Source organism: Dryobates pubescens, chromosome 22, assembly GCF_014839835.1.
Source record: "Dryobates pubescens isolate bDryPub1 chromosome 22, bDryPub1.pri, whole genome shotgun sequence".
NCBI classification, from domain to species: domain Eukaryota; kingdom Metazoa; phylum Chordata; class Aves; order Piciformes; family Picidae; genus Dryobates; species Dryobates pubescens.
In genome coordinates, this window is record NC_071633.1 from 8,125,662 (window position 1) to 8,138,413 (window position 12,752).

At 43.5% G+C, this 12,752-nt stretch overlaps 2 protein-coding genes across 5 annotated transcripts in view; one reads left to right on the forward strand and one right to left on the reverse strand.

Moving 5' to 3' along the window:
• HIPK3 (homeodomain interacting protein kinase 3) overlaps window positions 1–12,752 on the forward strand; it is a 100,062-nt gene that overhangs the window by 25,728 nt on the left and 61,582 nt on the right. The window contains exons 1-2 of one of the 4 annotated variants that reach the window (XM_054171601.1): window positions 6,492–6,722; window positions 7,371–7,504. The exons of 1 other annotated variant lie outside the window; for it this stretch is intronic. The gene's annotated coding sequence lies outside the window, so the exon portion shown is untranslated. Of the gene's footprint in view, window positions 1–6,491; window positions 6,723–7,343; window positions 7,505–12,752 lie in introns of those variants that run through there. 2 more of the 4 variants (XM_054171600.1, XM_054171602.1) reach the window with 2 other exon arrangements.
• Window positions 6,074–9,927, reverse strand: LOC128898371 (translation initiation factor IF-2-like). Its single transcript, XM_054172014.1, has 2 exons — window positions 9,869–9,927; window positions 6,074–7,424 (listed from the first exon to the last, which is right to left on the reverse strand). The coding sequence occupies exons 1-2, from the start codon at window positions 9,925–9,927 to the stop codon at window positions 6,074–6,076; spliced, it is 1,410 nt and encodes a 469-aa protein (XP_054027989.1).

A 12,752-nucleotide genomic window follows, 5' to 3' on the forward strand; every position in this document is an offset into this window, starting at 1 on the left:
TACAACCCTTGATCTTGCAGTGTATCAGCCACTAAAAAAAGAGGAGATTACTCAACTGTAAAAATGAAATGGTTGGTAGTATTAGTGGATGGCATCCTGTGACTATTTGGAAGTGTAAAGTGCAGAAGTGATGCTCATTTCAAAACAGCAGTAAAAAGAACAGTATTTTCTATTAAAGATATTTACAGATTAGCACTCTGCCATTGGAATTTTAGTTTGAAATAAGTTTGGGGTTTATTTTTTTTAATTTTAAACAGTAATTTTTCTTCTTAATAGGAAAATTGCTTCAGTGTATTCTTAACTTTTTCTATTAAGTAAAAATATTTTTATCCAATATTTTGATATCATTAACTTGGTAACAGATTATTTTTACTACTTGGCTCTATAATTAATGTAGCTTTTAATGGCAGCAATTTTAAGGCTGCTTTTTTCGAGTGTGTGTATCAAATCTGTCAGTGTGATTCTGTAATACAATTCTTACTCTTCATTGATTGCCTTGGATATTTTCTGGTTTAGATTATATTAGATTCTCACAGTTTTGTTGTATAGTATTCTGATACTGTCAAATATTGTCTTTATTCATGCCAACTGCCTCAGAAATAGGATCATGTCAGCTTCTGAACATAATCAGCATTTGTTAATCCTAACAATCACTTCAGATTATTTTCCGGATGGAGAGAGTAAAGGAAAATGCGAATAGAATCACAGAATGCTCTGGGTTGGAAGGGACCTCTTGAGGTTGTGTAGTCAACCCCCCCCACTGCAGTAAGTGGGAATATTAAATATGTGAAAGACACTCAGACACTACAAAAGCTAACAACTGCATGAAAATAGCTAGTTAGAAATCTGATTCCTGCAAGAAAATTTGCAGTGTCTAACTACAAATTTACATTATCATGATACACCCCTACCTTGTAGATCTGCAAAGGATCCAAAGCATGAGGAGTGATCTACTTCTGTGGCTCTTAGAAAGAGGAAAAACAGACTGAAAATTAAAATGTAGACTCAAAGGCACAATCCAATGTTACATTATCATTTATATGATCCAGTAAGGATGTTTAAACCACCCTGTAGAATACTGCATTTCTGTAACTCTTTATGGTCCCCCGTAAATACCAACAAGACTTGGCATAGTTTAAGACATAGTGAATGAAGCATCTGTCAGATCTACACCTACTGAGGCAATATCACAGTATCACCAAGGTTGGAAGAGACCTCAAAGATCGAGTCCAACCTATCACCCAAGACCTCATGAGTAGACCATGGCACCAAGTGCCATGTCCAATCCCCTCTTGAGCACCTCCAGGGACGGTGACTCCACCACCTCCCTGGGCAGCACATTCCAATGACGAATGACTCTCTCAGTGAAGAACTTTCTCCTCACCTCGAGCCTAAACTTCCCCTGGTGCAGCTTGAGACTATGTCCTCTTGTTCTGGTGCTGGTTGTGAGAGAGAAGAGACCGACCCCTTCCTGGCTAAAACTACCCTTCAGGGAGTTGTAGAGAGCAATGAGGTCTCCCCTATAAACGAAGGCAGAGTGAATAAGCATTTCACAGAATCCCTGGAAAAAATAGTCTGTGACAATTGTCAGGGTGCCATTTTAAAAACCCCCATGGTTGTCCCAGTTGGGTGTTTCAGTACCTTTGGCACTTAGAAGAACAATAATGTTGAAAACAAACATTAAAAAAAAAAAAAAGAGTTCTGAAAATCCTAAATTGAAGTAGTCAATTTATGTAATTTCAGAGTAAACAAAATGCTTCCCCCTCCCTCCCCCCTTTTTTTTGTTAGTCCTGCATTAAAGCTATTTTAGTAAAGAAAGTAGTGTTTTGATGCCAAAAGAAAAAAAAAGTGGAAACAAAAGCTGGAATTTGGGGTCTGAATATCTGTGCTTATTTTTGCAAATGGTGTAAGTAAAGTGCATAGAGAAACCTGTGTGTTTGAGCTGAGGAGGTGTGGTGCTTCTTAGCTGACCTTCCAGTTGTCGCAAAGGGCGAAGTGTGTGTTTGCTTTAAGTTTGAAAGTCATTTTCCGTTTACGCTCAGCAACAGAAGGTTGGATTTTGGTTATGTCTAGCAAACAAACCTATGGGGAGGGAACCTGGGGAACTTTGAACTATATTTATCTGAATATTATGGCTATCAGTGGAAAGTGTAAATTTAAATGTTTATAATTTTTCACTTTAGCTCTAACGCCTTTACAAGTTTCAGGGGGACTTTGGATCTTGAAAAGTTTTAATCCAAATGCATCACACTGATTTGCTTGTTTCTCATAATTCAAGTCATAGTTCAGTGACAGTACATCAGCTGAAAAAAAACCTTTAGGTAAGGAGTTGTGAGGTTAAATAGTTAACTTTGTCTAGTTTTATCTCTTTTTTAGGAGGATAAATATTTCAAGTATTTCAGCTAATATGAGAAACAGTAAAGTAATAACTATAGTTTGACATCCTACTGTGAATTAATTCCCTGTTGAACAGATACCACTAAATACAATAGGGAAGACTAAAGACTATGGTCTGAAAGTTTAAAAAAAAAGAAGACAACAATTGAAGTGGAACTTTGCCCTATTCCACCATCTTTGTGCTGATCTGTATTTGCTGCTCGTACTCTCCAGGGTAGGTGATTACAGCCTGGATACCTCCAGTGGCCACAACAATGTGTTGCCAACCAGCACACTTCTGCGTTGGTTGGATTTCATAATTTCTACACAGAAAACTACACTGAAGCTTGCAGCTTTACCTAGTAGCTGACAAGGAAAAACTCTGCCTTCCTCTTTGTGTTAGCACTGAGTGCTTTCCAGAGGTGATGAAACTCACCCAAAAAAGCCCTTTATGCTGGGTGAGTTGAATCAGGTAAATTCCAGCAATGGAGAGTTATAACTGGGAGAATTTAACTGGATATGTGAAGAGGAGGTCAAGAACATTACAAGGGGCCTCCCTTTTCACATCGATGAACTGGTGGCCTGCTCTTCCATGCAATTGCACCCTATGTTACTAGTGACTGAGTGAACGGCCTGGTGGATGGAATTACAGCCCTGTGGTCTTGCCTTCTCTCATCCTTATCTTTGTGGGTTTGTTCCTCTGGGTGGCTCTAATAGCACAGCCTTGGTCAGAATTCAACTTTGTTCTGTTCAAGAATTAAAAGAGTTCTGCTAATATAAACAACTCATAAGCTGAGACAAACAACTCATGCTGGCCAGAAAAAGTGTTTTGATGATAGAAGTTTGATGAGTAAACCAAATTGTCCTAGCCAAAGCATTTTCTGTCTGCATCTACACTTGGGATTTTGATAACAAAAATAGCACAAAGCGTCATCGATAGGTGTGCTGCCAAAAGCTTCTATCCTGGCTTTGCTCTCAGATCATCTCTTTTTGCTGCCTAATAGATGATATCTATGGGAAATATCTTCTATAATTTCTGTGTCTTCTTTCCATGCTGAGCTCTTGCACCTAACTGCCGATCCTCTGCAAGGGTAGAGAAACAAGGAGGAACAAAGAGCCTGTGGAGGTGTGTGTTTCAGTGCTGAAGTTTATAAATGAATCTAAATGATGTGGGCCTCCTTCCACTGAGTTAAGTACTTTGAAACAAAACACTACACTCCAAAGGGTATCAGTAGTCCACATTACTTACAGGTGTAACAGGAGTTTCTGTGTTAACCCTTCAGTTACCTACCAATACGAATGTCCCTGCCAAGAGAAAATTAGGACAAGGAAACATAAAAAAAAAAAGTGTGAGGCATCTCAGATACAATCATGTTTAACATCTGATAAAAATGTTCATCAGTGTGTTCAAAACTCATGGATACATCCTATGTAGACTTAACTGTATGTTATGGGTAGTTAGAAACTCTTCCGTGGACAAAGTAAGGCCTATGACTGATGAAGGTTGAGTGCTTCAGCTCACAAGGGCACTAGCTGGACCTTTCATGACATTCAGGACCTTTAGTCCTAAGTATGATGAAATTTGCTCCGAACGCAAGGAAGCCTTTAATCAAAACAGCTCCCAAATAAGAACAAATAATGGATCTTCAGAGGGATGTGATGCTCCACAAAAGCAACTGTAGTTTTGAGAGAGATGTGAGAGTTTGGTTACCTGCTGCTGATACTCCTGGTGCAGGCTTAGTGGCATTCTAGCTTGAGGCCATTAGCAAAAGAGGAATGAGGACAAAACTGGCAGTGGTGAGATGTTTTGAGAGGCTTCATTACATAGCAAACATGACCAACTCAAACCAGAGAGAGACCAATGTAATAAGAGAGGTTAATCACCCTCTTTTCTAAACCTAGACTAAATCCAATTTCTGAAAGTTGGTGAAAAGTGCACAAGTGTATCGGGGAGCACTGGATTTATCTTTTTGTCTGTTCTCAGAGGATCAGTATCATTCACGTTTACAACCATATTTGGAATATTTGGGTTAAGGGAACTATAAGAAGCTTTATAGTGAAAAATAATAAAACTGCTAGAAATTATTTGTAAAAAACAGCTGTAAAAATATGTTTGGACTAGTTAGTAGCTGAGAAGGAAGGCTGGATTTTTTCAGTAGGTCACAAACATTAATCTGGGGTACACATGTCTGGGGGAGAAAATAGACTTGCAGATTGAATCAGCACCTACTGAACACTTTATTTGTTAGGTCATCTTAGAGTTTGTGTGTGAAGTAGTAAACAAGAATGTTTATTAACATTTAAAGTCTGTTAGTAAAATGTGTATCTGAGTTATTCTGTAGGATATTATTCTTTAGGAGACATATGAAGAGAGGCTTGATTAATGTTTATTGAATTTGGGGCAAAAGCTGGAATGAGTGGTTCTTGAGAGCTCTAATTTTGTAACATTGACACCCACCTGGTTTTCCCCACCCCTAAATTGTCTCATTACTTACAAGACTGAGTATTGGTGGTGATGTGGTAGTAACTTCCCTGTTAGGTCTTGGTGCTTCCATACAGTAACTCTGTCTGTTCCAATTAATTAATTCAAATTCTGATTTAGCATCACAAAAATCTTTATTGGGGGATTAGACCTAACTAGGTTTAAAATCAAGCAGACATGTGTTGAAAATACTGGAACAAGTAGTGAGAGAAAAATAGGAGAGTACAAGATGTTGTGCAAGTAAATAAAGAAAGGGTTAGTTATTTTTGGTAGGAGGTGGAGAAGCACATGGTGTCCAGTTGTAGCTGCAGCCAACTGTATAGGCAAGCAGCAACTCCCTTTTTGCCCCACATCAGCTGAGTACTATTTAGGTTCAAGAATGCTGTTTGCAGAATTTGACCAGTCCTGCAAGCAGCCACTAATATTTAAATGATGCATTAGGGGATGTTGTTACTGAGAGCACACCCTCTTATTTTGTTGAGTTGAGCAAAGCAAAATGATGAACTGTAACATGGGGCACCGAATGGTCATTGCTTTTGCACCATCCTTGTGTAGCAGGTGATGTGTTTGATGATAACCTGGCTGACATGGCTGGGCCTGCTCTTCAGGGAAGATGGCAGACCGTCTCTGGAAGGTTGGTGCTTCACAGTTGTCAGGACTGTGTAGGGGAGTCTCTTCACCTTGCAAAGCCAGAGTACTCCTTTAAATGAATGTGGAGTTCACATGCACTGTCTCATGTTGTCATCTTTGAAGCTGCAGGTCTAGAGAGTCAGGTTTTTCCTTAAAGCCAGTTTCTCATCATGCCTGTGAATGTTAGGGTAGTTGGCAGCTAATGGGATGGGGAAAATCTCACCACTTGGTGTTTAATTATTTGGACTGGAGTCACAGAAGGACTGTCAGGGGTTCTGCAGGTGCTCATCCGGGAGCTGTCTGAAAGCACGAGGCTGCCAGGTAGTGACAGACTGGGGCGGGCAAAGGACAGTAAGCGATAGGAGCATTTTGAATTGTTCTCGCACGGTTTCCCGGGGGGACCGTCGGCTGGCGATGAAGTAGCCCACCTCGGCTCCTCCGCTGAGCTGCTGCCAGCGGCTAGCTGACGGCCACACACCTGCCTCGTCTCTTCGGTGAGGCAGGGCAGTGTCAAAGCCAGGCGTTTCTCATAGCTCCGGCAGGGCGAGGGACGTCGTGACAAGCGGTAGAGTTTTGTTTATGTGCTTAGGGACAGAGGGAGGGCTTGGAACTGCTGCAGGCTCGGGAGAGGGGAGCCCTGACAGCGCCGGGGGAGGCAGCGGCGGCACGGGGCGGCTCCCGGCTGCGGCGAGCGTCGCATGGCAGGGCCCGGTGGGGGCGCTGCCGCTGAGGCACCGAGCCTGGGCGGGCGGTGGAGCGGGCGGGAAGGCACGGCGGGAAGGCACCGCAGGCCGGGATCCACAGGCCGGTCTTGGGGCCAGGACACGCCGGAGCGGGGCCTCGGTGCAGCACGGCTCGCAGGCCCCCTCCGCAGCGCTCGGCGTGCCTTAGTCCCGCGCCTCCGGGGCGATGGGCGGCGACGGGCGCCGCTAGGCCGTCGCGGGCAGGGCAGCGGCGGAGGCGGGGGGAGGCGGAGGAGGCGGCGGCCGGGGGCGGGCTGGGTCCCTCCCAGGGAAGATGAGGCGGAGGCCCGGGCTGCCGAGCGGGCTGAGCAGGGGCTCTTCCCTTCCAGCCGCCAGGACAAGATGGCAGCGGCCGAGGCGGCGGCGGCAGGAGCGACGGGGGTGAGGGGCTGAGCCCGACCGGAGCGGCGCTTCCCCGTGGCGCTCCCGGAGATGCCCAGGACGGCGGCGGCAGCTCCAGCTCGGACGCCAGTGCGGCCCGATCCGTGAAGGTGAGCGATCGGGAGAGGCACAGAGCCGTCCCCGGTGGGCGGAGAGGGACGCTGCCTCTGCCGGCCGCTTTCGGCTCTATCCCGCGGAGGACTCCGGGGCGAGGGGACGGGGCAGACCTTACCCCCCTGCCCCGGGGCGTGGCGGCGGCTCTTGCCCTCCTCTTAGGTGCGGTGAGCCGTTGCCCTTGCCGGGGCTCGGCGGCGGGGAGCGGGTAGTGCCGCTTCCCCTTCCCATCACTCTCGACGGTGCCTGATACGCCGTGTCCCCGAAGTTTCTCCTTCCCCAGCGCGAGAGAGCACCGGCGCCTGCTGGTGCGGCCCCGGCTGCCGGGCGAGGCCGCCGCCGCCCGACGGGGGGAGGAGTGGCTGCCCGCCTCGCCCGTTACCGACCGCGGGGCGGCGGTGGGGCCGGGTGGGCTGTGGGGATGCCCTGCTCCCAGCCCGGGCTCACCACGGCCGCCGCCTCCTTGTATGGTGCGCTTGGGCCGCTGGACGGGGCGGCCGCTTCCCCCGCGCCGTACGGGGGGTCCCACGGGTGGCGCCCGGGCGCGGTGGAGGCTGCGCCCCTTACGGGTCCTGCTCTCGTCTGCCTTCGTCTTGGCGGCTTTTTGTAGCCCCGGCGGGACCCAATCTCTGTCTCTCGTCCAGATCCCCGAGAAGAGACCCGGGAGACCATTCCTCTGCACTCTGGGGAAGTTGGCGCTGGGGCGAGGGGAGCAAATGTTGTGGAGATGTCGGTGTAAATAAAATCGACTGGGAAGGAAGCTGACTCTTTAAATTTGGTTAGTTCCTAAGAACTAGCTGTGTGAAAACAGAGGGAGGCTATTGCTGGTGTGGTGGGGTTTTTTTGTTTGTTTGCTCCTTTTTGTGGGTGGGTGGGTTGGTTTGTTTTTGTTGGTGGTGCTTGCAGGAGGGATTGTGCTGGATTTGTTCTGGTTCTTGTTTCATCGTGGTATCAGTTCTGAATCAGGCGGATGCGTTTGCAGGTATTTAACGCGGTAGGAAATAGTGATTTTGTTTGGTTTTATTTACATTAGCCCTCTGTCGTCAGTGCTATGTGCTTACACAGATATCTTTCTCTTGAGGCTGTACTTTTGTTTTTAACTGTTGCGTCTGACTTAAAATGCCAATGCCAAACCCGGCGCTGGTTTCCTTTTTTGTTAACTTGGTGAGTTGTTTTGAGGCTCCCGAGCTTGGCTGCCCAGAAATCGCGTTTTTGCATTTTCCAGCTTGTGTACAACCTTGTTTATTTCAGTTATTTTTTAGTATCTTTATATTTTAGGAAACTGTGTTACCAACACTACATGAAGTAAAGCTGCAGTTGTTGATAACAATGCATAGTTCTGTGATTATTCCCCCGCTTCCCCCTTTCCCCCCTCCCCCCCCCCCCCAGTATTACCTCCCATTACATCATTTGCAAAAGGTTTATGCTCTGATTTCACACAAAGTAGAGAAGCTGGGCTGGACTGTGAAGAATTACTGTCAGATACAATTCCACAGCAGAATTAATTTGCTAAAGGTTTGTATAAACTAAGTTTAAAATTTACACAGTAGCTGTCTAAAAAAGCATGGCAGCTAGCGAAGAGATTAATTAAGCACCTGGAAAATAGGTCAAGACTGTATTATGAAGCGGCATGGTGAGATCGCAAATAAATAGAGCAAAGTGTTAACATGGACTTAACCGGGAGAAAACTGATACTGATATGAGTGGTGACTGCTTTATTTGTGCTGCCACGAACCATTTATGGTAGCACACGGTGAGGTGATGTCTGTAATCATGCAAAACAGGAATTGGAGTTTTCTTTTAATGCGTTTGTTGCCAGGGATTCTGTTGTAGTGCGAGTTCTGCTGCTTGCTCAGGGTGTGGCATCGGTTGTGCTTGTAAATTGTTTTTTTCATAGATACACTTGGCTAGATGCTCTAATTCGAGTGGTGGTGTGTGGCTGTCCAGGTTTGAGCATGCTTTGTAATCAGAGAGATACCGTCATCTGAGATAAAGTTACATTAAAATACTGTTCAAGAAGCTGCCACACCTGGGGTCTTTGCCAGTGTATGTGATTTTTCTTTCTTTTTTTTCCCCCCATATTTTTTTGTGTTGGCATGTTTCCTCCCTCCTATCTTTCAAACAACTACCTACAGAAACAGGGAAATGAGATTGGCTCTGGCATTATGAGATGCCAGAGACAAAGACAGGGTGTGGGGAGGAAGTCTGGGCATTCAACTTATCCTCTAGAACTTGACACAACTGATAGAAATACTAGAATTTGTGTATGCTGCTTTTCTTGTTCTGAGCTTTAATTTCTAACAGTTGCTTGAAAACAAATGTTATTTTAGAGGTAATTTTTCAAAAAGCATCTGTTGGATTGGTTACGTTGGTTCAAGGGGATGGGAGGCCGAGCAGCAAGTCTAGAGGCAGTGCTAGCTTACAAGCTCCTGGGTAGAACAGAATTAACTCTGCTTAATTCTTGTGAAAATCCCAACCTAAGCGTGTAGGAATGTCAGACTGCTTCTCCCAGGTTGCATGTTTAGAGATGTACCTCTCTGTACTATTTTAAAGGGCTCTTATTCTTCCTGTTTTTAGAATAGTTTTATTTTTGACAGTATATATCCTCTTTCTTTCTTGTGTTTTCTATTCTGCCAGTTTGCTGATTGTAGCAACAAAGATCCTTTTGACAGAACAGTGCATTTTGAAACAGGAATTTCGTAGTTGGCTTTCTTATGTGTGTGGGGGAAGAAAAGCATTGGTAATGGGCACAGCGCTGTCATTTGAGGCTGAACATGTATTTCAGAGGAATGTTAGATACAGAAGGAAAACTTTCAGATGAGCTAAATTTTGCTTGTTGCAGTGTGAGGTCTGTGACGTGCCGTTGCATACGGCTGCTGTGCGGATACAGAGTAGTTACCACAGGCAGCATTGCTTTCTGTGCACAGCTTTGCGAAACAGCAGAGAATATCTCTGCTTTATATTTTCTTATTAGACAAGCCTTAGCTTCACTGAATATATAATTAGTTCGTTCCATCTGTAGAAGCATTACAGCTAAAGTATACTGCTCTGTTGACTAACAGAAGTGGGGCCTGATAGTCTACTGGTGATACTTGATTGAGGGAAGAGGAAATATGGTAGCAGGATGTCCTTGTGGCGATACCAGTGCTCCTCCACTATGCATTCACTGTTGAAATTTGTAAAATAATAGCCATCTTTCATACCTCAGAAAAGCTTGCTTGTACCTTTTGTGTTTTCTGAGTTTCTTCAATTCCATGGTGATGTCACAGTGCAGTTACAGGAGAATTTTGGAAGTCTTCGAGTAGGATTAATTTGACGAAGAAACCCTCCTTAGTGCTTCTTCACTGAAACTAGGAAGCTCCTGTACATGGGTGATGTAAACTCACAGCTGGTTCAATACTTATTTTCAGCTGGTCTAACTAGTACATTTTCTTGCCTTTGAACATAAGTGAAGTAAGAGTTTAGCTTGATGCTAGGAAGCTTTTCCTAAGTTAATGTCTTTGTTCCTAAGTCACCGAAATTATTGTTCTTCAGATATTTTGATTGAAAAACCTGAGATGGAGCAGAAAATGATGTATTACTTTCAGTGCAGGTCTTAGGAGAAAAGCTAATTCTTTGAGTAAAAAGTACAAGCTGGATCTTTAGGTATCTGAAGCTGTTATTCAGAACTCTGGGTTGTGCGTGAAACCAAATATGAAGATATTAGCAAGGGTGAGCACTGAGGAAGCTAGAGAAGGCTGATGAGTGTGCAGTGCACTTTGATGATGACAACTATATTTAAAGCAACTTTCCATAGCTAGTGCTATGAAATGGGTTAGCAATGAGTTACCTTTTCCCGACTTCTACTGGCAGTGAACGGCTTCTATGTGACCTGAAATAACCTATAATGAAGCATAAAGCCTGGAAAATCCTGTTACCTGTTCTTGACTCCCCCCATCTTTCTACAGACCTTTTTAATTTAGAGCCTCTATCTCTTTCACAGATTTCTGGAGAAATTGAAGCTCTCTTTCTTATCAGAGGCACTAACTTTTATGTGACAGAGGAGCAGAGGAACACATGTAATTGTGAAAGCAAGTTTTGGTCTGTGACTGATTGCATAGTATTTCCTCTAGGGTAGGTCCTCCTTTTTTTTTTTTTTTTTCTCAATTCTCCATTTGTTTTATTTCAGTATGGTGAATATTGGGAAACATGGCAAGAATTGGTGTGTATCTTGGTTTTAGGTGCAGTTTGGGGATAATCTTCTTTGTATAGTGTTTTTAAAATGTTTTTTTTTAGTTTTTTTGTGTGTTTGTTTTTTTTTTTAGTGTTGTATTATGCCATTATGTCTTAATGTTCCACTTCAGTTTTGAGTGGGTAACTTTCTGACAAAATGGCATTTATCTCTAACAGAGAAATTTTGCTTGAAAATCGAAGAGCAGCCAAATTCTAGAGTTTGGTTTGGTGTGTTTTTTGTTTTTTTCAGAAAGTAAAATCAAGAGGTTTAGTTCTGATTATTTTTCTTATTCACTGAATTGGAATCAGTTTAATCTCAAAATACCTCTTCCTGTGTTATTAACTTTACATATGTAATAGTCCCAGCATTATGTGAACTTTATTGTAGTCTTTTTCAGGTTGCTTTTTTAGGAATAGTTAGAAAAATACACCTTTTTGGAAGTAGGCTTTTCGTCAGCTCTGTTGTGTGCTACGTTATTTGGGTGTATCAAGATGAAGCCTGGAAGAAAAGTTCAAGTTCCAAAACATTTCAATAAAATAAGATCCCATGAAATGTCTGAAGACAAAATAGATGCAAGAAATAGTTTCATATTTTTAGTGTAATAAAAGCCACAGCAGCTATCTCAATATGTAAAAAGCAATTGGATTCTTATGTATGAAGGATTATGTTATGAGTGACACTCCCATCAAAAAACCTATTTTTAAAATCAATAATCTTGAAGTCCTGGGACTCTCTCCATTCTTGCTAAAATAATGCAGCAGTTCTAGAAAACGATTCTGCTTTTTAAAGCATGTTGCAAATTAAGCATGATTAATGCTTTTCATGTAAGAAGTCAGCAATTGTCAAGTGAGAAGCCCTTCATATTTGTATGAGCATTAATTGCTGAATATGTATGGCACCAGAGTAACCACTCATTCGTCCTAATACCTGTGCAGCATCCATTAACACAGCGGTTAAAAGGGGAAGGTGTTGCTGCAGGTTGGAGATGCTCATGGCCACTTTCCACACCTGTTAGAATCCATTCTCTAATCCACCAATTTGATTATTTCCTACCCTTCCCTGTCCTGGAGGCTGTGCTCCTTGAGGTTCCTACAGTGTATTGTCTGGCAGCTGTTTTTATGTGACCGGAACACTTAACTTCCAAGGCATGAGTTTGTCAGGAACTTAAATTGCTGGGTGAGACAAGATTATTATCACAAAGCTGAAGCTTGGTTGTTGCCTTGCCTTGGGGCAAGTAGCCATCCAATACCTGGGAAAATGTACTTTGGCTTATTTTAGGAGTTTACTATGTTTCCACTTGGCTCATAGTTAGAAGCTGAACTGTAAGATTGAAGCTGGTCTTCTTTCCTAGTGCTTGCCATGTCTTGAAGTGTCATAAGATAGCAAAACTGCCAGTAGAACAACTTCAGCTGGGATTGTGATAACTGATGCAGCTGTACTTTGTGTGGGGCTGGAGTGTCTTCATTGCAAGGATGTTTGCTGCTTTTATTAGTGTGACTAGATCCCTCTAGGCCTACTGCCTAGGATCTTTGGATATGAGCTGACATCTGAACCATTCCCTGAAAAAGTGCCTGCCCACAGAAAGGAGCTAGTATGTGTGCAATGAGAAGGTTGTCATGTAAATGTAAAGGCACAAAGGGAAAAAAAACTACAGTACTGATAATCAATACAAAGTTTATTAGAGGCAAAGCAAATAAACTTCTTTCACTGGTAATTTGAGCTCCTTCTGGAAGGGAAGATAAGAGTAACTTGTTAGCATCAGGTATTCATTAAAATTAACTATTTGCACAATTTTATCTGAAACCTTAGTACT

Excerpts from the sequence above, each read along its gene's own strand:
- LOC128898371 (XM_054172014.1), bottom strand. The coding sequence starts at position 9,927 with ATGAAAGATGGCTATTATTTTACAAATTTCAACAGTGAATGCATAGTG. Across the intron at positions 7,425-9,868 it reads TGCATAGTGGAGGAGCACTG|CGCCAACTTCCCCAGAGTGC; the intron begins GTATCGCCACAA and ends CCCTCGCCCCAG.